This window comes from Nelusetta ayraudi, unplaced genomic scaffold, assembly GCF_046127955.1.
Source record: "Nelusetta ayraudi isolate G7.1 ecotype Tasmania unplaced genomic scaffold, CSIRO-AGI_Nayr_v1 ptg000018l, whole genome shotgun sequence".
NCBI lineage: Eukaryota > Metazoa > Chordata > Actinopteri > Tetraodontiformes > Monacanthidae > Nelusetta > Nelusetta ayraudi.
Genome location: NW_027466068.1, coordinates 3,972,634 through 4,000,230, shown reverse-complemented (window position 1 = coordinate 4,000,230; position 27,597 = coordinate 3,972,634). Strand labels below are relative to the sequence as shown.

General features: G+C 43.8%; 4 protein-coding genes across 5 annotated transcripts; 2 read left to right on the top strand and 2 right to left on the bottom strand.

The window, feature by feature from the left end:
* Window positions 1-1,360: 1,360 nt before the first annotated feature.
* On the bottom strand, window positions 1,361-6,107 carry LOC142887948 (eosinophil peroxidase-like). Its single transcript, XM_076025931.1, has 12 exons — window positions 6,038-6,107; window positions 5,739-5,826; window positions 5,422-5,597; window positions 5,173-5,305; window positions 4,499-4,628; window positions 4,101-4,301; window positions 3,646-4,006; window positions 3,117-3,277; window positions 2,488-2,746; window positions 1,989-2,159; window positions 1,667-1,904; window positions 1,361-1,580 (listed from the first exon to the last, which is right to left on the bottom strand). Exons 1-12 carry the CDS (start codon window positions 6,105-6,107, stop codon window positions 1,376-1,378), a joined length of 2,193 nt encoding a protein of 730 aa, XP_075882046.1. The 3' UTR covers window positions 1,361-1,375.
* A 7,852-nt stretch (window positions 6,108-13,959) lies between these two features.
* On the top strand, window positions 13,960-18,666 carry sftpbb (surfactant protein Bb). Of its 2 annotated transcripts, none has more exons than XM_076025927.1 (11): window positions 13,960-14,115; window positions 14,276-14,328; window positions 14,494-14,568; window positions 15,054-15,176; window positions 15,264-15,377; window positions 15,478-15,552; window positions 15,644-15,827; window positions 15,917-16,065; window positions 16,161-16,241; window positions 16,942-17,061; window positions 18,140-18,666. In XM_076025927.1, the coding sequence occupies exons 1-11, from the start codon at window positions 14,064-14,066 to the stop codon at window positions 18,176-18,178; spliced, it is 1,065 nt and encodes a 354-aa protein (XP_075882042.1). In that variant the 5' UTR covers window positions 13,960-14,063; the 3' UTR covers window positions 18,179-18,666. The 2 variants fall into 2 exon arrangements, with proteins under 2 accessions (XP_075882042.1, XP_075882041.1); XM_076025926.1 differs by having other exon boundaries at window positions 15,472-15,552.
* On the bottom strand, window positions 18,622-23,742 carry usp39 (ubiquitin specific peptidase 39). Its single transcript, XM_076025925.1, has 13 exons — window positions 23,539-23,742; window positions 23,162-23,240; window positions 22,966-23,060; window positions 22,758-22,894; window positions 21,305-21,457; window positions 20,986-21,211; window positions 20,826-20,900; window positions 20,550-20,617; window positions 19,989-20,177; window positions 19,740-19,882; window positions 19,460-19,595; window positions 19,244-19,330; window positions 18,622-19,003 (listed from the first exon to the last, which is right to left on the bottom strand). Exons 1-13 carry the CDS (start codon window positions 23,597-23,599, stop codon window positions 18,953-18,955), a joined length of 1,500 nt encoding a protein of 499 aa, XP_075882040.1. The 5' UTR covers window positions 23,600-23,742; the 3' UTR covers window positions 18,622-18,952.
* Window positions 23,743-23,746: 4 nt separating this feature from the next.
* Window positions 23,747-25,985, top strand: cunh2orf68 (chromosome unknown C2orf68 homolog). The gene is made up of 4 exons (XM_076025928.1): window positions 23,747-24,182; window positions 24,772-24,887; window positions 24,977-25,125; window positions 25,214-25,985. The coding sequence occupies exons 1-4, from the start codon at window positions 24,073-24,075 to the stop codon at window positions 25,334-25,336; spliced, it is 498 nt and encodes a 165-aa protein (XP_075882043.1). The 5' UTR covers window positions 23,747-24,072; the 3' UTR covers window positions 25,337-25,985.
* Window positions 25,986-27,597: the final 1,612 nt, after the last annotated feature.

Here is a 27,597-nt window from a genome sequence, read left to right as displayed (position 1 = left end):
ACATGAACTGAGTGAATTGCAAACAAGAAGTTGCGTAAGATGCATGTGTCACAAAGAAAACCGAGGGCAATATATGCGAGGAGAAAACATCTTGGCGTTAGATCTTAAACGTTCAAAAAGGAAAACAAAGGGACCTCGTTTTTGTCTGTTGTCTGTCATTTTGCGCTTCCCGACTTGGTTTGGCAGCGCGGTCCCCTCGCTATAGGTAATAAAGAGTGAATGCATATAAGTTGCTGACATTGCGGGGGTTGGGGGGGGGGGGGAGTCGACTATTATGGACATATTTAGACGAAAAACATTTACCAAAAGTCTAACCAGGAAGTTAAAAGGCTCAAACACCTCGTCCAAGGGCTATAATTAACTCACCGTGCATTGTGTTACTTTACACGTGGGGATTTCCACGATCTCTGAATCTGAACTTAAATCATTTCGTGCAATCGTTTTTATTCTGAAAGATTCTGAAATCGATCACTTTTTTCGATCAAAACCTCACAGTGTAGTATGCTGCCGCCAGTGTACGTTGCACTTGATCACTCCGCTTCTGCACGTAATTCTTGAATATTTTTTATATTTAATATTTTTAGAACATAAAAATACATTTAAAAAATATGGTATAATTTAAATATACTTTAAAATATACACTATATATTAGAAAATGAGGTGGAAAATAATTTAAGGAATGAATAAAACGTCATCTGCAAATAAACGTTTCTATACTGTACAACACAGTGAGGTAACATTTAAAATTAAACGCTGTCTTTTTCTATTTTATACATGAAAATGACAACAAAGGAATAGGAGTATATACTGATGATAAAAAAAAAAGTGTGTGTGTGTGTGTGTGTGTGTGTGTGTGTGTGTGTGTGTATTGATTTTTTTTTAAGGTTGGAACCACAATATTCATATCATTGTGATTCAAGAGAACACCTCATTGTGATGCATTAATAATGAAAGGTTGGTTGTGACACAAGCATATAAAGGTGAAACAGCTTTATTGTCATTATACATGATGTTCATACAAATTGCGAGATTAGAATTGATACATTGTATATAATCTAATTCTAACGTCATTTATTTGATTATTCATGTTTTGTAATAAATAATATATGACCGTCATATTCACTAATAATTTTGTGTTTAAACGAAAGCATCCTTCAATGCACAATTCTGAGAGACAACATTTATGGACCAACATGCACACCTGCTCACATGTTCTATGAGCTGACGTGACCACAGCTAACCAGCTGTTAAAAAATATGTCACACGGAGGCAGTTTTAAAGATTGCTGTGTTGTTTCACTAATATTAATTGAGGCTGAAGTCAGAAGAAGGATGTTCAGTTTTTGTCTTTCAGCGACTAGCCGCGGTGAGGATTTCTATCTGATATCCTCCCTCCACGCACTGAGGTTGAAAGCAGGTATATCCTCACACCGGGTGAAGTTCGACCTGCTTTGGTACTGAAAAGGCTGTTTCGGGACTTCTGCAATGCCAGTGTTGTCGCAGATGATGCGGGCAAGCGACGTGTGCCTCAGAGAGTCCCTCTGCTGCTTGGTGAACACTCCCTCTTTCTCCCACCAAAGTCTAAGGTTGACAGGAATGTTAAATTGTGCAGTCATCGCCAGCCATCACTCAAAATGAACCGAAACGTATTTATGCCATTTCCTCACCGGTCTCCTTGGCGAATCCTCTGGAACTGCGTGGAGATTAGACAGGCAAACAGTGGCCCCACTCTTCCACCACGGACAAACGGCTCCGCAACTCCACCAATCCACACATCAATGTTGTCAGGTTTGCGGTAAAGTTTTAGGAGGTTCTTTGCCAGGTTTTTATTTTTCAGCACTTTAGCAAGCTGATTCAGATTTTTTGGCTGCGAGAGCCTACAGAACTTCCGCCATGTGTTGTAGCCTAAGAAAAAAAGAAGTGGCAAAGAGTTGGTCACGTCTGTCACAAGAACAAGACTTTGACAGAGGTTTAAAGCACAAGCAATACCCGGAAGTCCGTGGTCTCTGCCTCTCTGCAGGTTGAGGGAGGCCAGATCCAAGGCCAACTCAGAGGAGAACTTGAAGAGCCTGTCCCTCAACTCATCGCTCATCATGTGTTCCTGTGTGTTCAGCTTGGCTTTGCGACCCACCAAGCCCCTCAGGATTGGGTCTAAACCACCTGAAAAAGAAGTTTAGAACTTTACCAATTCTGTTTCAAGTTCATCCAATACTTGTGAAGGGAAGCCAAGACAGCAAAGAAAGTGGTCTGCAGCCCAATCTACTGAGCAAGAAATCTTAAAGATGCTTCAGCCACTGGATCCTCAAAGGTCCACAGGACCACGCCCGATGAGCATCCATTCACTAAAATGTTGTCAGATAAGGATTTTTGTGGCAACTGTCCTTTGTCTTGTGAGATAATCAGACTGCCTTTGTCCCGTCATGGCGTGCACATGACTTTTTCCTAGAAGGAAAAAGAAGGGCAAGTAAGTTAAAGATGTGTGCCATGCCTTCAAAGACGACTCTCCAAGGTGTGAAAAAGGCAGTGTGCAGCAGCACGCTGGGAAAGTCAGAGTGCTCCCTGTACTCCTCATCCAGGCGGAACATGAAAGGCTGAACCATCAGGTGAGCGAATCGGTACGCAGCCGTGGCAAACACATTGGAGATGCTGGGGTCAATGGACTCATCGTATCCCGGGTAGGTGGACAGCTGACGGGCGATGAAGTCTGGACCAACAATGTGGAGCAAGTAGTCTCTGAAAGTGAGGACCTGGTGGGTAAAGAGAAACTTGAGTCACTCATGAAGTGAAATGTTAAATGGACTCTATTGCACTTTCCAACACGGTCATGGTACCCCAAAGCGCTTCACAATGGCCTCTCATTCACCCATTCATGCACACACTCATACACACGGCTTCTCCCATGCAAGGTGCTGCCAGACTCATTGTGTGCAACTTAGGGCCCAATGACATTTTGACTTGTGGATAGTCGGAGCCAGGATTTGAACCACCACCACTTCAACCACTGGATGGCCCGTCCAACCAACCGAGCCACAGCCACCCAAAATCCAAAATTCAACAGTCATAAACTAAATTTCAGCCATCTTGTCAAATCATCAGTTTGAAAAGTCTTTTACACACCTGGAAGTACCCTCCCATGATTTTCCGAGCCTCCTGGTAGGTCCTCTCCCCGTTCCATTGAGGGTTGAGTTCGGCCAGAGCGCGAGCCAGACGGTTGTGTTCTCGCAGCATCAGAGTGTGCAGGGAGGTCAGAGCGATGTTCTCATTGGATCGCTCATCACCTAGAAAGCAAGGTAGGCAACTGCTTTGACTGTTTTAAATTTGTATGACTTGCTCCCTCTATGGTTAGATAGAGCTGAGACCAAAACTAATTAGAACTATTACTAACCTCTCCTGATGATGTACCAACAATGGTGGAATGACATAAAACATCAACACCTTCCCTCCCCATGGGGTTCAGCCTTAGTAAATGGCAACGGTAAGATTCTGATGTTCAAGGATCTCTGTGTCCATGACCTTCAACCCTGACATTTGAATTGCACTCACTGGTCCTGCATTCTGTCCACAAACAACTTCAGCAAAAACTGCTCTCCGACAATCTGATATACAATCATCTGATGCTTAAGTGTTGAAATCCATGCAGGCTCACCGGCCAGAAAACAGGGCACCTCCTGAGCGTTACTGTCATTGGAGATACGACCTCGAGTGGCACACATGTTAGCACCCATGGGAGTGAACGGCAGGAGCTCGCGGCCATTGTCGGTGTACTCCTCATTCACCCTCAGCAGGCCCTTGTCGTTGGAGAGGTCCCGCAGGCGACGGGCCCTGGCGTCGTCGGAGCCATACACCTGACCCACGTCGATGAACGCCGTGAGCGAGTTCATCTGCTGGCGGACAGTGCTGGCACCAAAGAGGTGGCCCGTGTTGCCGGAACCACAAGCGGCTGCCGAGCGGAAGAAAGGCATGCACTCCTCTGAGTGCTGGCTAAAGCGGAGGTCGTCCCTGGGAATCTGGTTAAGAGAGCAAAGAGCGATTGGCTATTTTTGGTACTTTGCGTGCGTGGATTATGACTTTATATGATGGTGTGCCAGGAGCGGCACTGACATCGATGGGGAAGCAGGGCTCTGTGCGCTCGCAGCTCTTGTCGCAGTCGATGCCGTTGCTGAATGAGCGAATGACGGGCGAGTGAGGCGTGAAGGTCAGGTCGTGGTCGGTCCACTGGCCGAAGATGGTCACCAGGTGGGTGTAGAGCGGGTCATTCACCATTTTAGTCGTGTTGAGTATACGGTTAGATACCTCCCTGACCTGAGGACGGAGCAGAGACACTGGACATAAAGTTATTCTGTCAAGTCCAACAGAAAATATATACAGAGGTGAATAGAGACATGCAGTCTTGGAGGAACTGGCTCTTTCCATAGGCCAACAAAAAATATATTACAATTTTACTCAACACATTAGCTGACTCCTTCTCTATCACAATATTCATCACAACTGTCTAATACCAAAGGAAGGATGTCTTTGTTGACTTTCTTCTCAGGATCCCATCCTTTAGGAAGAGAGATCCTGTCCTGGTATTCCACAGGAAGCCAGCGAGTGAAAGGCGTGTTGGAGGATCCCCAGCGTGTGTTATTTCTAGACAAGAGAGTCACACTGAGATTAGACGTATGGGTGTGCAATGCAGGGCAGTTGTCTTTGACACAAGGGGAATAGCGGCTTAATGGTAATTGGTTCTTATAATCAAGTGGTTACATTTTAGATTGCAGTGCTCTGTTGCTCACCCTCCTTCTCCCAAGTTTGCCATTGAACTATGGTGGCCTGTGCACTTATACATTGTATATATTTATTTATTTATTCATTTATTTATTTATTTAGATAGATAGATAGATAGATAGATAGATAGATAGATAGATAGGAAACATTCTACGGGGAAGAAAACCAAATGACTTCTATTGTACTCTGAGTATACACTTCAATTAATCTATTTGTGAGCAGTATGTTAAGATTTTTCCAATACAAAATCAAGCCTAATTGTACACACTGGGCCTTTAAAAGGAGCTCTGACACTGGGTTCAATCACAACCCCAAGGCAAAACTTCAAAACAGGAAACAAGCAACTATTTGTCATGTGAGCTATTGTCCCAAATATGCAGGTCTCGTCACTTTGCTGCCTCCTCACCTGTTGTTGCACACCCCGCTTAAAGTGCGGTATTTGTCCGTGTTTGCGGTGTCCCTACATGAGAGGAAGCGCCGTTGCGCAGAGCAGCCTGTCAGCATGGCAATGAGGCGCAGGTCGTCCTCGGAGATCAGGTCTGCTTTGACAGAAGCGAAGGGAGAAAAATTCATTAGGAAGGGTGAAACTGCTCACGCAGTGAGGGGGTGGGGGGTGGGCGGGGGGGTATGCGGAGCAGGTTTTGGGCAAGCGCACCTGTGGCATTGATGGAGCGTTTCTGCCGTTTGAACAAAGACGCCCTGATGAGCTTCACCGTGTTGTCCATGTAGTCTGCAGCTCGCACAGCAGCCCGGGTCGCCCCAACCGGCTGCTTCAGGAGGCGCAGGACGTCGGACGGCTTTGCAGCGTTCCTCTTCACACGTTCAACACTCCTGTGGGGGGGGGGGGGCAAAGATTAATGGGACAAAGTCTTTATAATCAGTTCATTTAGTACGTCATATTTGGAACAGGTAAAATAATCCAGATATTTTAGCGAGCCTTTATTCACAGTCATACAACGTGCTTATGCTTACGTGCTCCGGGAGTATTTATAAGCAGAGTCAACAGTTGCTTTGGCTTCCATCACTGCCTTTTCAATGAAACTCCTACTCAAAAGTGATTCTGATGATTTTAAAAAAAAAAAGACAAACAAAAACTGTCAGTCTCTATTTTGGGCATTTTCAAGTGACCACACAAATATCCGACGTTGTTGGGCGCTGCATCATTTTAGCTACTACAGTGCAAAATACGTGTTATCATGAAAATCTAAATAATAACAACAAACAACAAAGTCAGTCTGACTGGAAGTGTACATGTTATCTCACATACTCACCAGCAGCCACCACATGAGTCTGCAAACACAGCTGAAGGCCTGCAGCCATCAGGCACAAAACCAACTTCATCCCTGGAAAACAAAATAAAATTAGCGTAAAATAACATATTTCATTTCATATATATATACATATACATATATATATGTATATAAATATACATAGTGTAATCTTTAAATTTACAGCAAGTGCGTTGTTACCAGAATCCTGGTCCTGAACACAACACCAGTGAGAGAACTTGCGACGTACTGGGAGACTCCGTCAGTGCTCCAGCTGAAGTCAGTTTCACTGTTTCACAGTCATTGTATATATAGTATTTTTCTGTGGCAGCTGTGGTGTTATTGTGTGAAGGAACTCAACAGTTTGTAAAGCAGGGAACAAAAAAGCATTCATTACTTCACTTTTCAAGCAAACAAAAGCTGTCAACCTGTTCTGTCGTCGTTGAAATGGACTCTTGCGCAAGAACAATTTGAGAAGGTAGAGATTGCATAAGTAGTGCATAGGCTTAAACTAATACCTTCTAATTTCTGCTCTTTTACATCTGGCATGAGATGTTGGTGCACCTACAAGAGTTGAACGCTCAACTTGTCTAATTGGGATGAAGCTCGCCGAACACAAGAAATCAGACATAGACTGATTAAATTGGCACATTTTATCTGATGAGAATTCCACTTATGCATGAGTTTTTGAATTCTGGAAATGTTGAATATATACGTAGTTTTCATCTTACAACAGCACGCACAAGATACATAACCAAAGTCTTTTGTATATTATCATTATTATTATTATTAGTAGTAGTAGTAGTAGTAGTATTAGTATTATACTGCTTAGCACAGTTGAATGTTATATAGTGCTTTTTTATGTTTAGTTATATATATGTATGTATACATATAGATATATACATATGATCTTCATTTGTAATGTACCATCTAGTTGTCATTGGCTTTTGCTCTCATTGGGACAGCTCCTCTTGGCACCTTTGCCTCAGTGAGTGTGGATGTTTGCTGTTCTCTGTGTGGCCCTGTACTCAGCTACTGACTTATCCAGTTTATCCAGATTTCTACTTTTGCTTGCAAAAACCATGTAAATCACATTTTGCAGTATATTTATGCAGTGCTGAACTCAGAGGATCTTTTTACAGCATAATTAGCTTTTCTGCCAACACAGACAAAAGACTTATTTAGCTGTTTGCTGTTATCAAAAGTCACGTGCAGCTCCAATTTCAGTGTTCATGACTTGGGTTTTCCAGACAAGACCACATTAAGGTGAGGCACCTTAAATCACTCGTCGCACACAAAACAGACAGGCCTCTGCTATCTTTTTACTGGATCACTTCCTTCAACTTTTAATGGTTCATTTACACCGACAAACTGAGACAACCTGCATAGTTTCCTTTATAACGTCTCATACCACGCACAGGGTGATGTGAAATGTCTGACTGATGGTTTATTCCACTCTGAAATGTATGCCGTAATTACATACACACGTACATACACACACACACACACACACACACACACACACACACACACACACACACACACTAAGAATAAGCAAACTCCACATAGAAGGTCTTTGGGATTGAACCCGTGTCCTTCTTGCTGCAAGGCAACAGCTCTGCACCACCGTGCAATCAAAAAAAGGTCATCATTTAAAATATGTGCACGTTAACACTTTTTCCCCATATGGAATTGAAAGAGATGTGCGTGCGAGAGAGAGAAGCAGATTCAAATTTCAAAAGTTAATTAGTAATGCAGAAAAAAAACAAAAAAAAAAGACAAATAATTACAAACGGATGCATTCCAAACACCTCCTGAGCACCTCCTGAGAATATACGTTGTTGCAGGTTGTTCTATTTCTATTATTGTCACCTGTTGAGGAAACGCTGCAGGAAATCAAATGATTTTCCGTTCAAACCTTGGGGCGTCAAGGCAACAATTAGCATAGACAATGGTATGTTCCTGGGGATACAAGCTGTGAGACGACTGAAGAGTCTGGAAATTAACTTCAATAAAACACTTTCGATTGTTTGATCAATTATTTCCTTTATTTAAAAAGACCTGCAGCTTTTGCTGTGAGTAAATGTTAATGTTGTTGTTTTGCTAACAACTTTGCCTCGTGCTAGTGGGACTTTCATTTTGACACAGATTTTGTTTTAAAAAAAACAACAACTATGTGTTGAAATTAAATTGCTGCCAGGAATGTTGCCAGGGCAGCATTTCCAGATCATAAAACATGCACACGGCCAAACTTCCTCTTGACAGTGTTGATTGTGGGGTCCAGTGCCTCGGTGATGCAGTTTTTTACGGTCACCGTCTACAAGCCTCCGCTGACAAAGAATACTTTAAGCCAATACCTTAGCGGCAAAAAGAATGCACGATGCAGCTCCAGCGTACAGACTGCAGGGGCACGCTGCAGCAGGAAGCCACCAACAACAACAGGGAGCTAAGACATCTTTTGAGTCTTTAATCTATTTGGATCACACTGGATTTGGAATCTTGTGAGAGCTAATGCCCATTAAAAGGTTGACATGCCAACACCTTTATTATTAAAAAAAAAAAAAAAAGAAAGAAACATCATAACAAATACAAAGCCCTATTTTATTGTATGCTTCTATTGTCCAAAGGTCCAAAGAATGTTTTGTTGTGTTTTTTCTTTTTGTTTATGTTACATCGTAAAGGTTTATGGCTGCAAAGCAAGATTATGGCTGCAAAGCAAGATTATGGAGTTCCAGCACTGCTGCTGGAAAAAAATACACTATTTCAAAAATAAAATCTTTATTTCTGAATTTGTCTTTTTCTGGTTTTGTCTTGTTTTGTTCTTGCTCTTCTGTCTTTGTCTATTTTGTTTTTTCTTTATGGTCAATGTCCTTCTTGTTATGATCATAAAATGTTAATTATAAAATAAATAATAATAAAATAAAATAAAATCTCTGTGTTAAAATAAAACGATACAACTGGTGTCTAATACGACCAGATAATCAGAAAACTTTGGACAAATGATTGTTGACAATCATTTTAATAATGACAATTTCTTGAGAAGTTCAAATGAAAGCTGCATCCTGTGACGCTGTGCCCTGGGTTAAAAGGGATGCTTGTTTTTGTTTTTCGGGACTGAGCCTCAGCGAAGGCCTGCTCTTTTTTGTTTGTTTTTTTATAACCATCTAATAAAAACAACATTTGAAGATAGACAACAGTTTGTCACTTTTGGCACGAGGAACTGAGTCGATTTGTTTTTGTTGGTCCATTTCATTTTGTCTGCGAGGATTGGAAGGTATGAGGAAATGACCGATGCCTTACAGGAATAGTGACACCGTCTTTCCAGAATAGACCATGTACAAGTTTAATATGATCAGATGAAAAAAGGAATTTATTTTATACGGAATGTATAGTTGCCTCTCAAGAATCTGTTTCGACGACTTGACTGCCGAAGCTCTCAATTCTTTCCACTTAAAGAATCTTTTGTGTTGTGGTTGGTTGTCGGGGTGAAACACCCCTGTTTAGAAGAACTGCTGTCTTTGCCGAATGCTAATGATAATGGTCTAATGAACAGATCAGAACCTTTCAAAAAAAAAAGGGTTTAAATGACAAATTCACAATTCTGCGTGTGTGTGTTTGTGTCTTTGTGAAAGTTCACCACACCTCCACCTTCGTCGCTCTGCTTTTCTTTTGCTCTGCTCAAGTTCTTTCTGGCAGAACAAAAGCAGGAGAGGTGCTTCCTCATTGTCAGTCTCTGATTGTCAGGGAGACAACAGCACACGAATCAAACAGCAGCTTTTCTGCGGCTGTCTTGATTTGCTCGCATGAAGCTGGCATTCGACAAGACCGAGGCTTTTGATTGGCCCTGTCAGCACTTCCATGCTCGTCCACTCTCAAACCATCGGTGTGTCACTTCGCATCACTTTTTTTGTTGTTGCTCCGACTGTTTGTTTTGATTGCCAGCAACAGCTTCCAAAATGAAAGATCCTGTGACGCGACACACCTGTTAGTAATTTCATGGCGGTCCACGGATGCTCGTTCCCAGGTCATAGACAAACATTTGCTGTTCATGCGAGCGAAAGGCTCAAACATCTCAGACCTTTCAAGTTGCCATCCACACCTTTCTCTGTGTGCCAAATCCACCACACGGAAATGCCTGTCGTCTTCCTGGTTGAACAGAAGAGGTCAAAGGCTCTGCGGCACCAGGACAAACATTTGAAGAGCAGAACCCCTCGGTTGTTGAGAACCTGAGCCTCCAACGGACAAATGGACTCATCAGATTTACAGGCTTCACGTTTTCGCTCCATAGCTTCTTGCCTTGCGAACAGAATTGCAGGCAAGATGTAAACTGCCGATGAAAGTCGTTGCATATCATAATTGGCATTTCTTCGTCATGGTGTTTTAACTGCAGAAGGTTTTGGCGGGAAGGAAGGAAGGAAGGCTTCACCGGAGTTTTCTGGGGGGTTTAAACAGTTCAAATCATTTTCATAAAGTCACTGACAACAGCAGATTCTTCACCGTCAATGCATTTTATTATATTTACACATCACTGAACACCGCCTGCTCGAATGCAATGACATTTCGGCAAACAATGGTGCAGCCTTCAATGAATGTGAGTGAACTTGTAAAACAGGTCTCTTGAACTAAATACGCAAAAAAAAAGCATTGCATAATCTCATTGTTATCACACCGTTTTGTTTGAAAAGAGTCAGGACCCAGATTCAAAACTGATGTAAGCATGTATTAATTCATCTGTCCAAGACATGAGGAACTGCCAAGAATCTAAATGAGGAAATTAATTATTGTGTCAGTAAACCTTTTCGTCTTTCACACACGGATCAAACACCATTGAATTCCATGTCATACTTACATATAGACATATTGTACCTTATAAACCCCTGAAAGTAACTCAGAAATAAAAGGGTCAGAACAAGTCTTGTAAGATTTAAAAAAACAATGTGCAAAACAAAATTAAAAGCGTGAATAGAAAGAAAAAAAAAAGAGAACATATAAAACAGAGGGCACATAAAATCAAGATGTGGATTTCTGAGGTCAAAGATACCATTGATTCTGCACACTTTCACTGCGGTACAGAACCACCATTTAACCTCCAGGACAGGTACAGTGACTCATTTCTGCTACCGGTGGACATTCCGACGGGCTTTACTAGTGACGAGTAAGATCGTCACTCCAAGCGTAATCTCTACTAAAACCAGTTAGAGAGTGAAAGCGTCGTGAAGTTGGAGCAGTAAACAGGTAATGAGTCACTAAACCAAAGGGTGACATAGTTTAAGTCAACTGGGACACTCTGGGTTCAACTTCTGACATAACACGCACTAAGCACTCTCACCGTTTTACATTGCGTAACGTGACGTTTAAGAATACTAGATTTGATTTTTGATTTTTTTTTTTTTTACATCCTAAATCGTCCTCAACTCTACACCGGCTCTATGCAGGGGCAAGAGGGTGCAAAGCCCCTTCAAACAAATGGCCTTCTTCCTGGAATTTGAGAACAGCATAAGCTTAGTCTGGTTTGAGATCTAGTTTCAGCTGAAGTAATGAGTGCTGATGACAACAAAAGCTTTCTGCAGGGATTCAACGGCCTTAACGAGAGTTGATCCACAGCAATAAATCATTGTGTCGTCAGCGTGGAAATGCAAGTTAGCATCCTTCACATTTAAAGCCAAGGCATCGATATAAGTAATGAAATAAAAGGGGACCTAAAACAGAGTCTTGTGGAACCCCCTTGTGGACAGTGACAATATCTTTATGCAACACATTTGGTAGCTTGTAAAGTCTCTAAAATTAGATCGGGGAGGGAGTTTTAGCTTTTTGGCTCCTTTACTTTGGAACCATCTCCCAGCCTTGGTGCAGGGGGCGGACACGGTCAGATTATTTAAGAGTAGGCTTAAGACCTTCCTTTTCCATAAAGCTTACAGTTAGAATCAACTGACTGACAACTGTCAGTTATCCTGCTATAGGCCTAGACCACAGAGGGAGATCTTTCTCTCCCGTTAAAGGGATTGTCGCTCTGTGCAGGTGGAGCTTCTATCACTTTTTCCTCTCCACCTGAACTACCAATTACTTGCATGATACTGCCGCAGTCTCTGTGTGTCTCTGGCAGGTGATGACCACGACGCCAGGAGCCATAGAGTCCAGTCCTGGGAGTCTTGGTGCCATCGCTTCAACTTTGCCACCAGGATCAGGACCAGGACCTGATTTAACAGCGGATCAAGCACCCTCTGGAGTCTGGATCTGCTCTAGGTTTCTTCCCAGGGGAGTTTTTCCTGGCCACTGTCGCACTTTGCTTGCTGTGGGGGCCCAGGTGGTTCTTTTTCTCTGATTGTACAAAGCGCTTTGAGACGTTTTTGGATGTGATTAGAATATGGTGGTCAACCGTGTCAAACGCTTTCGACAAATCAATCACTTTGACTTTGAGGAAGCAGCAAAACTCCACCAAACTCGTCGTAGCAAGCCGTGAGATCACAAATAATTAGCAACTAAAACAAAAGTTAATAAAACATCATTACATATTTCTGCAGTGAACTGAAGAATAGCTTGCTGTTTCTTTTTACCCAGTGGGAGTGTTTCTCAAGTCACAAGCACAGAGTAGAAACAGTCCACTGTATCTAACAGACCAAGGACAAATGAGCTGTCTGCCAGGCTCCTACGTGAAGCCCCGCCTTAGCTTCTGGCTCTGCAGTTTTGTTTCAAACCGCTAAGGAATATCGCTACGGCGGTTTTCTCAAAACATTGCAGTTTGCACTCCAGCTTCCAGCAGCTCACAAAGAGAGAGTTAGAGCTGCGAGATGCATCCTTTTTTTCAGAAGGTTGAAAACAAGTGTTGCTCCTGCATGTTCTAAAAGCAGTAGCAGTGCTGCTGCTAGTAGCAACATCACTGCATCAGAGGCAGCAGCTAGCATCAATCCACCTGTGCCCTCTGTTGTGTGTTTTCCAAATTAGTTTGAGAACTCGTGATGCTTGGTGATTTTTTTCACATCAACCTTCATTACCTTTCAGTTTGGCAAATATTGATTATATGACATGTCTTTCCTTTAGGTTGAAAAGCATTTGAGAATGATGTTGTTGGTTGTTAAAATCTGGATGAATGATATTTTATTTTACTTTTGATTTTGATTTTTCAGTTTTTCCCCTGCTGGATTGCCACCTTATTGTGGTCATGGGGTTTGTGAGCCTCAGCGACCCTAAGCTCTATACCAGCGGGAGCTTTAGTCTTCAAGTGGGACACCCAAGATGGACAGGTCTTAGGGTAGAGGCCTGACAGAGTGCAATTCACTTCTCCAGGTTGAGAGCTGGACACAAAGCTAATAACCCATGTCATGAAAAAAAAAGAAAATGTTATTTGAAAAAAAAAAAAGGCCCCCTTCAGATTTCTGACTACTAATTCTACAACTTGAACATTTACCATTCGCAGCAAAAAGAGCTTCTTCTTTTTTTTCCCCGATACTCTGCTGCCATCTACTGGCTACTTGAGCGTCTCTCCAGCAAATGACGTTTGACGTTTTCACCGTGACAGAAAACATAATGTCAACCGGCGCATATTGCACGTGCGTCGGTCACGATTTCTGTTCGGTTTTCTGATCTCTTTTTTTTTTTGTTTGTTTGTTTTTTGTTTTTGTTTTAATCAAAGTACCTTTCGCACATTATCCCATCTGACGCTATCTGGTGTTGCTTTGCTCGCGTTTTGTTATCGGTTATCTCCCATTGATATGGAATTGTTTTTGCACTTCGTGCTGCACTTGACATACATCTCTATTATTATGTTTTCTTCTTCGAGAATTTGCATTTCAAATTGCGCAATTTAAAAAAAAAAAAAAAAAAAAAAAATTGCTGGTTTATTAAATCGCTTGACGAATGCGTTGCTCCCTGTCTGCGCCTGCGCGTCACCTCTGTATCAGCCTCTCTGATTGGATCGTGTGTTCGCCCTGGACTTCCTGGGCGTCCCGGGCGCTGATATCATTATTAGTATTATTAGTATTATTATCAACCAAACACAGCTCGTCGGTATCGTCCTGCGCTGCACGTCGACATGTCGTCCCTCTGCTACTTTCTGCTGGGCCTCACCGTGTCCCTCTGGTCCGGTAAGATTGAAAGATTGACGGAATGACTGTAGGGCCACAGTTAATTCTGCTGGCCACAGATGTGATTATTGTCCGAGGCCTGGGGTGGAACCCAACAGGGAGCGCGTGACGCTCAATTATTCTGCGTTGTCAAGGTCTCTTTCTGTCGTTGTTGTAAAAGGTGACGCCAGGTTCATCGTCGACCCTTCGTCAGCCCTCAGACATGGAAGCCCGGTGAGGATGACTTTCATTTTATGCCCGTCTCGATCAAACAACGTTGTCCAATTCTGTCTGGAATAAAGAATTCAGACGGACCGACAGCGATCTTTATTATTTATTTATTTATTTATTTATTTATTTTTACCGAACAAAGCAATAATAATTCTCTCCTGTCGTCAGTCTTCGGATGTGTGCTCCGAGTGCGGCCAGGTTGTGCAGCTGTCCGCCAACATGATCTCCGGCAGAGATGCGAAGGTACGGCGCTAAAGCGAGCGTGACTGTCAACACCTTTTTGCTGTTTCATCGTCACCACATAATAATTTTAATTTTATTATTATTATCATTATTATTAGTAGTAGTAGTATTATTGTTATTATTATTATTTTTTATTATTATTATTATTTTTTTTTAATTATTATTTTTTTTTTTTGTCTTTAACCTGTCAGTGAGCTCTCGCTTGATTTTTTTTTTTCCTTCCCTGCTCCACTTTATTCAAAGCGTTGGCCAGGATCGTGTTTTTAATCAAGTAAAATGTAAAAATGTGTGTATCCAAGTTTTACAGACCCTCGGAGAATAAATATGCTGTTTTCTGAGCTTTTCAGTCATTTTCCAGTAATTCTTCATGCAAAGCTGCTTCAACAAAGCACAGGGGGAAAAATAAACATTAAAAAAAAAACAACAACATCTGAATCTTTAACTTCTGCACTGTCTTCTCACTTCTAACTGCGGTGCTGTTGCAGGAGATGGTCTATGAAACCCTGCGCGCTCTGTGCCAGCGTCTGCCCGAACAGCAGGCGTCCGCCTGTGGTCTGCAGGTCAAGGCGTATTTGCCAAAGGTCCTGCAGCAAACGCCAGGCAACCAGGTGAGTCTGGCGTCAGGTCAGGCGACGCTGGTTATCGTCATGTTCACCTCTGATGAAAACATGCGACGGCGCCTTTATACTTTTTAGAAGCCAAAGGAGACGTGTGCAGCCTTTGGACTTTGCGACGCCAAAAAGAAGGAACTTGTGCAACTTCCCCAACTTTCGACCAATAAAGACACTCCCACTTCCAGCCGTACCGATGTGCGTACACAGAAAGCAGAAGTGCATTTGAACAAGATAAAAATACAGCGTCTGTTTTTGTGCAGGAAGAATTACCAGTGGTTCTTCTCCGTAGGAGCTGCTGGACCCCACCTGTTCTTTTTGTCTATTCATCATCAAGAAACTGGAGACTCTGTTGCCAACCAATATGACTGAGGTAAGTTGTGCTGTTAAAAAAATAAATGAAAAAAATAATCATCAAAACAGACGCGGTTTCTCATCGTCGCCTTCCCATCACTGCCCTGCAGGAAACTCTGATGAAGCTCATGGAGGAGATCTGTGACCTCATACCCAAGAGCTACACAGAGCAGTGTGAAGACTTCGTGGCCAAGTACGGCAGAGAGATCGTCGAGTTCCTCCTGTCGTCCGCTGCGCCTCACACAATATGCACCCTGCTGCACCTGTGCATCTTCAAGGAGCAAACCCTTCCAGGTCCGTCCCGCATGTCTGCATACGTGACGTCCCATCACACGCAAACCTCACCGCTTGGGCCTGTAGTTGCTAGCTAAACACTCTTACAGTTCCAGAGGCTCTTCCCGCCTCCGAGTGCGACTCGTGCCGCACGCTGGCCGTGCTGAGCCGCCTCCACCTGGCGCCCAACTCCACCCGAACCCAAACCTCCTCCTTCCTCCAGTCTGTGTGTTCCCGTCACCCCAACGCCATCCCCAAGGTCTGACTGACCCTGCGGCTCACGTGAGAAACCCTGGCCCGGGGGTGGGTGCGATGGGGGATCTTGTTTCATGAACTCTTTTGTTTTCTACTCAGTGTGAGGTTTTCACCAAAGTCTACGGCTCCCGGCTGCAGGAGGTGTTGGGACAGCAGATGGAGGGGACATACGCCTGCGAGGTGAAATAATAATGATAATAATAATGATTATAATAAGTCTAAACAGCAATAGTGGAGTTGTTAATGTGGCCCGCGTACAACACAAAGAAGCGAGGATGCACTCAAGAGTTGATGGTTCTGAGAGGTGGGCCAATCACTGCAGCAAAACCACAATGTAGTAGTAGTAGTAGTAGTGTTAGTGCATATAAGTAGTGTAGTGTAATGTAGTAGTGATATTAGTACATATCACTACTGCTAGCTTAAATTATCCAGCCCACATGTAGCAATAAGATGCCACTATAGCCTACCGGTGTCCACCATCACCTCTCAAATCTTTGTTATGTTGCTGCAACACTGTGACACCAGTTTGTGGATCAGAAGGGGCAAAGTTTTGCTGCAACATCCATCTTCTGCGGGGGTCTGCTGGAGCCTCTCCCGGCTGTCATAGGGCGAAGGCAGGGTCACAGGACAGGTCACCAGTGCATCACACATAGACACAAGCAACCATTTACACTCTCACACACACACACACACACACACACACACACACACCAACAATTTAGAGTTCCCAATTCACCTCGCGTGCACGTTCACGTGCAGCTAAAACCTCTCACCATGAGAGGGAGGGGCCATCAGAGAACCATGCCGCTGATACTGTGACCCCCCCCCCCCCCCCCCCCTCTGTCACCACCACCTCTTACTGCATGTTTTAATGCGGCAGAGAGCGGACCTGTGCGTCGCCACCCGACATGAGGGGGGGGACATGCTGCTGGGGAGCAACCCTTGCACTTGGGGGCCAAGCTACTGGTGCAAGAACATGAAAACGGCTCAGAAGTGTGGGGTAAGTTCAAGTCCGTCTGTTAATGACCACATAGTTGATAATTATCAAGTTATATCATCTGTTCAGACTTGCACACCATACTTGACCTGTTGCACCTGTTTTTTGCCATTTATCTTAAGGTGCCTACACACTGAACGCGTTTTTGACGCGGTGTATGGCGCAAGCAGGAGATAGGAGATAGGAGATAGGAGAGCAGCTGGTTCTGAAAAAAGTGGCCCGATGCAGAGCGGTGAGGGAAAAACGAAGGAAAAACTTGTCTCGCAGTGTCCCGAGTGTAACATTTGATATGACACCGAGTTCTGGGACTCGACACTAGCTTAAAAATATGTATCGGGTTGGCGACTCTGCTTGGTTTCGGCGCTCTGACGTTCTCGTTACCTCCGGTGCTCGTACTAGCTGCTACGTGTTTTGCATTCAGGCGGCACCGGAGGCTTGAATAAGGCTACTCAGTGCGTCGCTATCAATTTTGCTGGAAACTTGTGCAAAGTACGTTCCGTGTTGTCTAGACTCTAGACGAGTATAAAATAAAATGTGAATCAACGCGATAACGTCCCGGCCTGAATGTATATGAAAAAACAACTTTATGTTCATATATTGTCAGGCACAGTTCGATGTAGAGAAGTTTTAACACATATTTAACAACTGGTGCCGTGCTCTGCATCTGGGCACTCCCCCCACGCCCCCCACCCACCCCCAGAACCGGCTGCTCTCCTATTGGCCGCGCCTAGATGTCCTCACATGTTAAGGCGTCAAACGCCACCCTTGCGCGACGCTCTGCTCTCTGCGCGGCGTTGCGCTCTTGCGCCGACGCGTTCAGTGTGTAGGAGCCTTTGCTGTTAGGCCACCTTGAGTGCCATGAAAGGCGCCCTACAAATAAAATGTATTATTATTTTTATTATTATTATTATTATTAACAACAACCACAATAATAACAATAATAACAATAATAATAATAATTAGGTGTCATTCACAATTCTTGAACCCTGATCGCAGTTTGTTTGCCCATTTTGCTTCTTTTTTTTATTTATTTCAAAAAATAACATTCATTTGCTTTCATTTGCTCCATGTCCATTTGCAGAACCAGGCCTTCTGTGAGAAACACATGTGGAAGCAGTGAACCCCAACATGCAGCTCTGAACATTTCCACTTCCTGCCATCTGTGGTTGTTTTCAGGTCCTGCTGATTATTTTCACCACATATCAAAAGACCATAATAAGAACTTTCAGTGTACTGACAATCTGTACACTCAGAAACTGCTGTGTTTGAAATACTTTGATTCTAATCAACTTACTGGAGGCGCGCCTCTTGAAGACCACTGCGTCTATCGCTCCCATCCAACTCTTTCAAGAATGTAATGCACTTTCTGACTTTTGTGTACGTTTCTTTTTGATTTGTAGCTGTATTGGTCAATAACACATATATATTGATTGTGAAGATTTGTGGTTTTGCATGTGATGCTATACAGCTGAAGCTTTGTGAGTGCTGCAGGTACACTGGTGTACGTACATATTGTGAACGTCGACGCTGCTTCAAAAGAAATGAGAGCCATCATGAAACAAGTAGATCTCTCAGAATGTATTAAAGATGATTTAATACAGACCCAAACCAACAGAGCTCCTTTGTCTCATTTTTTTGTCAGAGATTTGAGAAACTCGTAACAAAATGTTGCTTTCCAAAAACACATTTCCTGAAATTATTTAGAAATGTCCACATAATAAAAAGATGTATTTAAAAAAAATGAAAAACAAACATACAAAGAAAAAGTCCCTGATGTTTTGTTGTCGCCATTACTGTCACGATGATTTGCTCTTCTGTTCTAACTGTCGCTGTCCGTTACTAAAAGTAGCAACACCACTCTGGGCCTCACACGCCGAGGAAAGTCTGGACTCACTTACACTCCCTTGTGGTTGTTTGTGTCCTCGCTTTCTTGCCTTTTCCAGATCTGAAATAAATAAAACATATGTCAACAGAATGTGACATAAAGTGAAGTTTGTGACAGACACGATTTAAAAGACACATTTTCACTTTACAAACCCCCCCGCTTAGAGAGTTGTGGCGGCACAATATGGCCGCCTGCTCTTTGTACAACTCAAAGATTTCACTTCTGATTAGCGGATGAAATTTTAAAGGAAAGGCCAAAGCAAAGGTGTGCAACATCCACAGAGTCGGTGAGAGGACTTGCCTGAATGTAGGCCTCCGACAGCGTGATCATCTGCGGGAGGATGTCGATCACCTGCAGGTCCTGCATCTCGTACCACTTCCCTGTGCCCTGATTCGACATGAAAGAAGTCACAAGTCAGTGCATCGGGAACCATCAGAGATATTCACACGTCAAGCATGACGCCATGCAGGATTCAAGGGCCTTGGCTAAGTTTCGCCCATGTCTGCAGCAACTTACATGATGCAGAACATGTATTCTGTACGCTCCTTCGTTGGGTTTCCCATCATGCACCACGTTGGCCACCAGGTCGTAAGTGGTGTTCTTCTCTGAGACCTGAGCTTCCTCCGTCAAATACTCGCGCAGGTCTACGTTCCTGTTCAATTGGTGAGCGAGCACATCATTTACAATGAGGACCAGCGCTCAAGCCATTTATTTAGTGGCTTTATTTCAGGGGCCATTGTGAATCAAGACACATCATCCGTCCCACAAACAGGTGGAGTGCGTAAAGAGCTCTTACGTGATGGGGAAGTTGACAATTGTTGGGTTCTTCTCCACGAAGAAGTTGTTCTTGGTGAATCTTTTGATGCAAAAGACGAGGTACGGAGGCAGTTTGGTGAGCTGGAACCTTTTCAGGAAATTCTCTTTGTAGGTTTTGTATTCCTGAGTGTAGACGCAACAAAACCAAATAGGATGTTCCCTCCATTATTGACAAGAATCTGTGAAACACTGCTGAAACGGCACATAGGCTTTTATGTTTGGCACAAACCTTCTCTGTGCTGCCATTGAACTTGTTGAGGATGTTGAAGAGAGGAACTTGAGGGATGATGAGCTGCTCCTTCTCGTCCTTGTACAGCGGGGCAGTCGGCAGGTCGAGGGTCAGAAACAGGAAGGTGGACTCGGACATCTGCTCCTGATACTCGTCAGTCACCAGCAGAGCCTCCTTCTCTTCCGGCGTCTGCAGGTTGACAGAAAATGCTGCTGCTTACTCTTCCTCTCAACTCAAAAGTTATCCTGACGGTTTGTTGGGACAGATTTGATGACCGGGTTTTTATATCAGCCCTGGAATAACAGAGTCCTCCTCACTATGCTTTTCACTTGGAACAGTCCAGAACTATTTCTCAGAACTATTTCACATCCTTTTCGAGAAAACTGTGTCGCTAACGTAAAGAACAGCCAGAAAATACAACTTGGTATTACAACAGTGATTTGTACAGTATATGCAGGAAGGGTCACAACATCGTTTTCAGACATCACACTTCAATAGATCATCATTTGTGAGAGATTCAATGTAGCAAGAAAGAATCTTGTCAACAGAAATTGAATTTACCAAATCTGGGTGTGGTAGTTTCTTGGAGAAGATCCTCATTGAGCCTTGAAATGCCTTTGTGATGATGGCTGTGGAGGCACCAAAATAAAGACCAAATGATACCATTCTAACAGTCAGTTACACTGCGAGCATCATCACCGACAAATAAATCCAAGACGAATAACACAATGCTCAAGAACTGAAGCAGAGATTTGTATTTGGCTTTGTCGTAATCGTACCAAATGCAGTCATGAAATCTCGAGCTGACCTGGTGTACAAACATAAAGATCTACTCACAGGACTTTTTCTTTGTCCCTCCCAGAGCTCCGTGCAGAGCGTTTAAGAACCACATCATGAAGTCCACAGCGTCCCCTGTGCAACACAAAACAGCGTACATCTGCACACCTCATGCCGTGTGTTTTACAGTCTCTAAATATGAGGAAGCTTTGACTTTTACCTTGCTTGGTGATTTGGAAGTTTTTCTTGCTGCACAGCACCACGGCCTGCAGCATCTCATGAGGAGACACGTGGGCCTTGAAGTTTCTCGGATTCCAAAGTTTACGCATCAGCTCCCCAAACCTCTGCACCAGCAGAAACATGATGTCGCCCGGCGGCCTGCGGATCCCCCTGTAGTTTTCCTCTTCCAGGAAGTAGTTCCGCAGGGGCGGGACATTGGAGAAGGCCTACGAAAGCAGTGGAAATAAGTTGCGCTAGTCGCACAATTTCCAATGTGGCGCCCCGGGTCGAGAAAAGCAGCGGCCCGCGGTTATTTGTACCTGCAGCACCACGTTGGCGTAGTCGTTGGCCTTGATGTTATTGAGGCCGACGATTCCCGGCAGGTAGGTGGTCCCATCGTAGGCTCGGTACAGTTTGCCCTGCTTGTCCAGCCCCGCAATGTGCTGCTTCGTGAACGTTGGCTTCAACACATACTGTGGAAAAAAAGCAAAGGCACAAAAGAAAGCTCGCACGTACGTCCAAGTTTGTGTTGGCGCCTAACATTTATTACTGTTCCGGAACATGATGAGGTGGTCCTGATCCTGATCTAAAGACCGTTGAGGCCATTGGGGATGTCCGGTCCGATCCAAATGATCCGCATGCTGATTTAGCATCTGCGTTCAAAGCCCTGATCCTATCTTGAAATATATCAATAACGTTACACATTTATAGTTCGCAATGTATAAATAAGAGGCGCATTTCTGCCCTCTACTGGTCATCACTGCCGTGCCCAAAGGTTTCCGCCGGGCCGCACGTCCCCACATTTGTAAACGACACAACTGTGTCGGCCGTGTGGCGATTCTACGAGTTGGCAGATGAATGCAGACCCACGGCGAAATGCAAAGTCTGCCAGCTAATGGTTACACGTGGTGGCAGCAGCGACAGAGCTTCCTAGAACACAACTCATTTAATTCGGCATCTCAAGAAACACGAAGCAGAATGTAAGGAACGCAGCGCTGCTACCAAATCAAAAGCTGGTTTGAAGCAGCACAAGTTTGCTCGCTAGTTTAAGAAAAGACATGTTAGCTGTGTTAGCCGTGAGCTGAAATTAATTTACTTACTTGATAAGTTACATTTAAGTAATTATTTTATTTTATTTTATTTATATATGACTCGAGTCTTTTTTTTTTTTTTTTTACTGAGCAGAGTGTTAAACTTGAGCCGCTACATCGTTTACAAGTTTATTTTGTAGCAGTGGTTTACTGTAACTGAAGTTACTGATTCAGTGAAGCTTACATTACCTTCACAAAGTCTACAAAGAGTGAAGTCATCACCAAGCTCCCAATGCACTTTGGAAATGAATGTACTTACTTTATAAGCACAATTTTACATCATTAGTATTTATTTCATTTATAGGTTTTATATAGTTTGCTCACTGTGTTCTTCAATTTGTAAAATAGAATGGTGAGGAAAAACAAAGCATGAATTGATCGTTGAAGCAAACAATCCAGTTTATTTTGCAATGCACCAGGAGAAAAGTCTGAACCCAATGGATTCGGTTTAAGCAAGGCAAGAAAAAAAGATTGGATCGAGAGAAAAAAATCGGGATCGGACCTGGACCAGAAAAATGTGATCGGGACATCCCTGGTAGCCATAATTAAGATATCATTCTTCTGTGTGAGAGAATATTATTCAATATTTGATTGCTGGGTTTTCAAAAGGTCCTTACGCCAGCTGATGGATTTAATTTGACAGATCAGTGGCACAATTCTGGGACTCATTACTTCAACTTACTGTAATGTCTTCGAGCGAAGAGTCAATGATCTCATAGTTGTCTGGCAGACAGTAGAACTTGAGCGTGTGTAGATTGAGGAAGACGTGGTGGGTAAACTGCACGCTGTGAGTGTAAGCGTGGGATTTCAGTCCTCGACCTGCAGGCAATCACACCGAGAATCACCACCAGCACAACGGTTTCCTTTCCTCCACCTCTGGGCGGACCTACCTTGAAAGTATTTGCCGCATACAAGGCAGGCATAGACGTTGATGTGAGACAGCGAGATGGAGCAAAGCTTCTCAAAGTCAAAGTCCAGAACACTCCTGGGGATGAAACATGACAGGGATGGAGAGTCTGGGTTATTAGCGTAGCTGAAGAGCAGCAGTGACCTGCGTCTCGCTGTCCACACCTAAGTCCATATCACCTGTTAATAGTGTCGAGGTAGGGGCAATGTCGGCTTCTTCGGTCATCAACCACACGGCCACGTGTCATTTTGGCTACAGCTGCAACAACAACAACAAAAACACTCAAAGGAGGTCAAGTTGTAGCTGTGTTTGTGTTTGATGAGTATAAGAGAAACAAGCTAGCTGCTAGCAAAACACCCCTAACGATTCTGCCAGTTACTGGGTTTTAAAAGTTCATAGTACGTTTAGATCAGCAAAGTGTCATGGTAACATTAACTAATGTTGCCATTTCGGGACGGGACAAACAACGCAAAACTTGATAGTGGTTTTATAATAATGTTATGTTGTTCTGGCAACAATAGCTCCGAGTGACGGAAACGTTAAGAATTGCACTTACGACTTTCTTCAGCGTCATCATCGTCCACTTCGGGTTCTCTTTCTCGCTTTATAGACACCATACCGGAGATTTAATCTGATCTGATTATGGGAGATGTGGCAAAATTGCACAGATACAACAACTAAAGTCAAAAGAAATGAATGGCTGCAAAGCGCCGCGCTGTGTGTGCTCCAAACCAAACTCGCGCCGGAAGTACGTCAATCGGGTGCGACAGTAAAGAAAAGCCTAACCCGGAGTTCAATCTTAGTTGCATAGAGTACTGAGCCGTTAAGTCAAATAGGTAACGTTAAATTTACCTGACTTTTGGGCGGTCATTTATTTTCAATAGTGTATAACAATTCGGCCTGTATTTCGTAACTTAAAAAGCACCAAAAAACGTATCTTTTTTTTAACCTCCGGGAGCGTTATAATCGGACAACTTCCCATTAGTTAGCCTCTAGATATTAGCTTTTTGTCTGCACTACCCGCATCAAGAAGGGACCAGTTGCATTCATCACCGTCATTAAAACAGAAGTGTTGACATTGTTTGTTGAAATGGATATCTTGACAGAAGATGAAGGGCATGACTTGAAATGCAAACGAGGGGGCCGCTTGGATATGAGCCACGGTTTCCTGCACCATATCCGGAGGAACCAGATTGCTAGGTAATGTATCAAGCTAGCACGCTGCCATGTTAGCCACAACAGTTAGCGTCGGCCTTGTAGGACGTAAGCACTCACTTAATTTTGACATGAAGATGGTCTAATGTCAGCGTGTGTTGCTGACACGTACCTTGGACGATCATAGCCGACAATTCATATTCATATCAGATAACGTTGCCCCCGCCCCCGGGTCAGTCCCCTTTTCATTAATTACAAATAAATCAGTGCACTATGGTCAAAGGTGGCTGATTTAAAGCAGTTGCTGTATATGATAATGCATTGCCACATCGGTCTGCCAATTATAAAGACAACTGTGACATAAAAAATAAAAATAAAAAACTTTTAATTTAAAGCAGTGGTCATAAACATAAAGCATAAATGTTGGTTTTCTTTTTGTATTGTTTGAATAACGTTCCTTGGTAACCAGCAAAATATTTTTCTGGCTTATTAGTGTACTGGGCTGGCATATTCATATTTGTTTCACATATTGTTTGTCAGAATTAAACTGGCAGATGTCTTTCTGAGCAAATAATGGATAACCATGGTGAAAGTTGCATTACAAATTTCAATTGTAATCTTTTGCATTTCCAAGAGATGACTATGATAAGGAGGTGAAGCAAGCCAAAGAGCTACAGCGGAGAAGAAACGCCACAACCGCCAGGCGGCCTCGGCGACCTGATCTCCAAGTGTATCACCCGCGATGCCGCCGTGAGTGTGATTGTCCCTTCGCCCAAACCCAATCAAAAAACTGCTTCCACCGAGGTTCCTCAGTGTGCATCTGTGGGGCCGTTTTCCAGATGGCTCCGAGCCGGGGGGCGGTGCTGAGGCTGAGGAGTGGAACGAGAGCGGCGGGTCGAGCACGGAGACTGAGACGCACGGAACTGAACTGTTCTGGCTGGACTATCAGGCCGACTCTGGTGCCATCACCTCCTTTCTTGTGCACAAGGTGAACACACAGCAGCTGTCCTCAGACTGTATTTACCTTCATCTTTGTTTTTCGGTCCTAATCCTCAGTGTTCCGTCTGTATTTAAAGGAAGACGAGCCCCGAAAGGTTGTGGAACGCGTGGCCCAGAATAACACTCTGGACTCTCCGATGAGGGTCGCTCTTGAGTCTCGGATCCGCAGAGAAATTGAGAAAAGGCGAGACAAACGCTGAGAGACTCATCATCAATCACACTTCGTACAAAATGTACGAAAAATCAGTCAACGACAGAACTTGTCCTCCCCACAACCTCCAGAACTGCTCACAGTGCTGGAGGCCAATGAACAACCCTGGGAAGAAGTGACGGCGCTGGCAGCCAGTTGAGCCACAACCAAAGCCATCTCTTAATGTGAAAGAGCAGCAGTGTGGGACTATGTGTGATTTGGAGTCAGCCGTCGGGTTCATGTTTACTTCATTTCAATCGACCTGGATTGTTTTACCTCACACCCTCATTTACAACTGTTGGAACACTTGAAGGTTACTGGGACTGTAAACTTTCTGCCTCTGCTTTCTAATGGTTCAAAAGGGAAACAGAAGGAGAGGGCTTCTCCCTCAAACATTTAGTTAGAAGACTTTTATTTTGGTAAACTGAATTGTCAAGCAGTGAGTGGTGTCCATTTCAGAAATGTTGCCTCTATTCTGAGCCAGTTCTTAGCCGGTATCGTGCGGTTGTGTTTGTAAAAACGAGAGATGGGGGGGGTTAGTCATTATTTTGTCACAGTTATTTATTTTTGAACATTGAAATACTTTTATTTTTGATACTGTAATATTTTTTGGAGAAACTATTCTTTACATCTAAATCATACATTAAAGCCATTTATTGCCGTGCAAATGTGTCAATGTGTAAAAAAATACTGTGTTTCCACCGTGCTCCGACATTCGCGGGCATATTAGGATAAAATGAAGGGGGGGGGGGGGGAGTGTTTCACACCATGCCCAACAGCAGGTGGCAGTGTGAGTCCACGTTGTCTCGCTGCAGTCCTTGAGAGCTGCGTTTTTAAACCCCTACTTCATTTAATTGGTCTAAAAATCCCTCAGTTCCTCCCAGGATATCAACTTTGTGTGCATTTAAACAGCCCCAGGATTCACACTGAGTGAGTAGAAATACATTAAGAGGCTATATTATCATTTTTAGGTTAAAAAAAAAAAAAAAAAAGTGTTGTTTTATAATATTTCAAAACTCAATATTGTTTATTGTCATGTGCACATAACGAAAATTCTGTTTGAGATAGTTCTCTGGTAAAAAAAAACACTTGGAACAAAAAAAAAAAACAACAACACTCGAGTGTGAGTGCAACGACAGAAAATGTTCCAATGTGCAAATGAATCACAGTCTTAGTGGAGATGGAGAAGTGCTCAGTGCAGGACACACTTTGTATTTTTGATTGATGGTGTTCCATGGGCGACAGGGTGGCCCAGTGGTCGGTGCTGCCGCCTCACAGCAAGAAGGTTGTTGGTTCAATTCTGGGCCTGGGACCTTTCTGTGTGGCGTTTGCATGTTCTCCCTGTGTCTGCATGGGTTCTGTCCGGGTTCTCCGGCTTCCTTCCGCAGTCCAAAAACATGCATGCGAGGTCAATTGGAAACTCTAAATTGTCCGTAGGTGTGCGTGTGAGTGGGAATGGTTGTGTGTCTCTATGTGGCCCTGCGATGAACTAACAACTTGTCCAGGGTGTCACCCTGCCTTTGCCCTAAGACAGCTGGGATAGGCTCCAGCAGACCCCTGTGACCCCTCAGGAAGAAGCAGGTATTGAAAATGGATGGATGGATGGATGGATGGATGGTGTGCCACGGGATGTGCCGGTGCTCAGAAAAGGTTGAAAGACACTGCTTTAGTGTGCCGAGTCTCTTTAGAAATCATCGTGTTAAAAAGGTTTCTATACAATATGAGGCGCTTGTGTGGTGATATTGTTTGGTTACTCAACAGGAACTTAATATGTAAGATGTTGCCGAGTTCCAGGTTTCTATTCTACACTCGAACAAGAAAACCAGCAGCCAACAAAGATTGCTCTGTTCAGATGGCGACAGGGACAGGTTGGTTTTGTGCACACAGGTGTAAAGTCGCTGTTATCAACGACTGGACGGCGTCGCATAGTTCGTTGTATGAGACGGGACAATGTCACTAGACTGCCTCTCCACCCACGACAGAGCGGTCTCGTTAGGCCACATCCTGGCCACGCTGTGTGCGAGAGAGAGAGAGAGAGAGAGAGAGAGAGAGAGAGAGCGCGAGCGCCACAGTGTTCTCGTGCCCGCGCCAAAAACTGTCAACAACAACCACCGCGGTGATCCCCTGGCGGCAGCAGGAATAAAAAACCCCGCTGCCTCCACAGTTGGATGGGCAGGCAGACTGTTGACCCACTCCAGAGTCGGAGATTAACTCATTGTTTTCATTAATGCGAGAAAATATGCAAACTTCACGGCGGGCCAGGCGTTACGC

Excerpts from the sequence above, each read along its gene's own strand:
- LOC142887948 (XM_076025931.1), bottom strand. The coding sequence starts at position 6,107 with ATGAAGTTGGTTTTGTGCCTGATGGCTGCAGGCCTTCAGCTGTGTTTG. Across the intron at positions 3,278-3,645 it reads GGTGCCCTGTTTTCTGGCCG|GTGATGAGCGATCCAATGAG; the intron begins GTGAGCCTGCAT and ends CTTGCTTTCTAG. Across the intron at positions 1,581-1,666 it reads AGGATTCGCCAAGGAGACCG|ACTTTGGTGGGAGAAAGAGG; the intron begins GTGAGGAAATGG and ends TGTCAACCTTAG.
- sftpbb (XM_076025926.1), top strand. The coding sequence starts at position 14,064 with ATGTCGTCCCTCTGCTACTTTCTGCTGGGCCTCACCGTGTCCCTCTGG. Across the intron at positions 14,329-14,493 it reads CCCTCAGACATGGAAGCCCG|TCTTCGGATGTGTGCTCCGA; the intron begins GTGAGGATGACT and ends TCCTGTCGTCAG. Across the intron at positions 15,177-15,263 it reads AGCAAACGCCAGGCAACCAG|AAGCCAAAGGAGACGTGTGC; the intron begins GTGAGTCTGGCG and ends TATACTTTTTAG.
- cunh2orf68 (XM_076025928.1), top strand. The coding sequence starts at position 24,073 with ATGGATATCTTGACAGAAGATGAAGGGCATGACTTGAAATGCAAACGA. Across the intron at positions 24,183-24,771 it reads CGGAGGAACCAGATTGCTAG|AGATGACTATGATAAGGAGG; the intron begins GTAATGTATCAA and ends TGCATTTCCAAG. Across the intron at positions 25,126-25,213 it reads CCTCCTTTCTTGTGCACAAG|GAAGACGAGCCCCGAAAGGT; the intron begins GTGAACACACAG and ends CTGTATTTAAAG.
- usp39 (XM_076025925.1), bottom strand. The coding sequence starts at position 23,599 with ATGGTGTCTATAAAGCGAGAAAGAGAACCCGAAGTGGACGATGATGAC. Across the intron at positions 21,458-22,757 it reads CTTCGCTCGAAGACATTACA|TATGTGTTGAAGCCAACGTT; the intron begins GTAAGTTGAAGT and ends TTTTTTCCACAG. Across the intron at positions 19,596-19,739 it reads ATTGTCAACTTCCCCATCAC|GAACGTAGACCTGCGCGAGT; the intron begins GTAAGAGCTCTT and ends CCAATTGAACAG.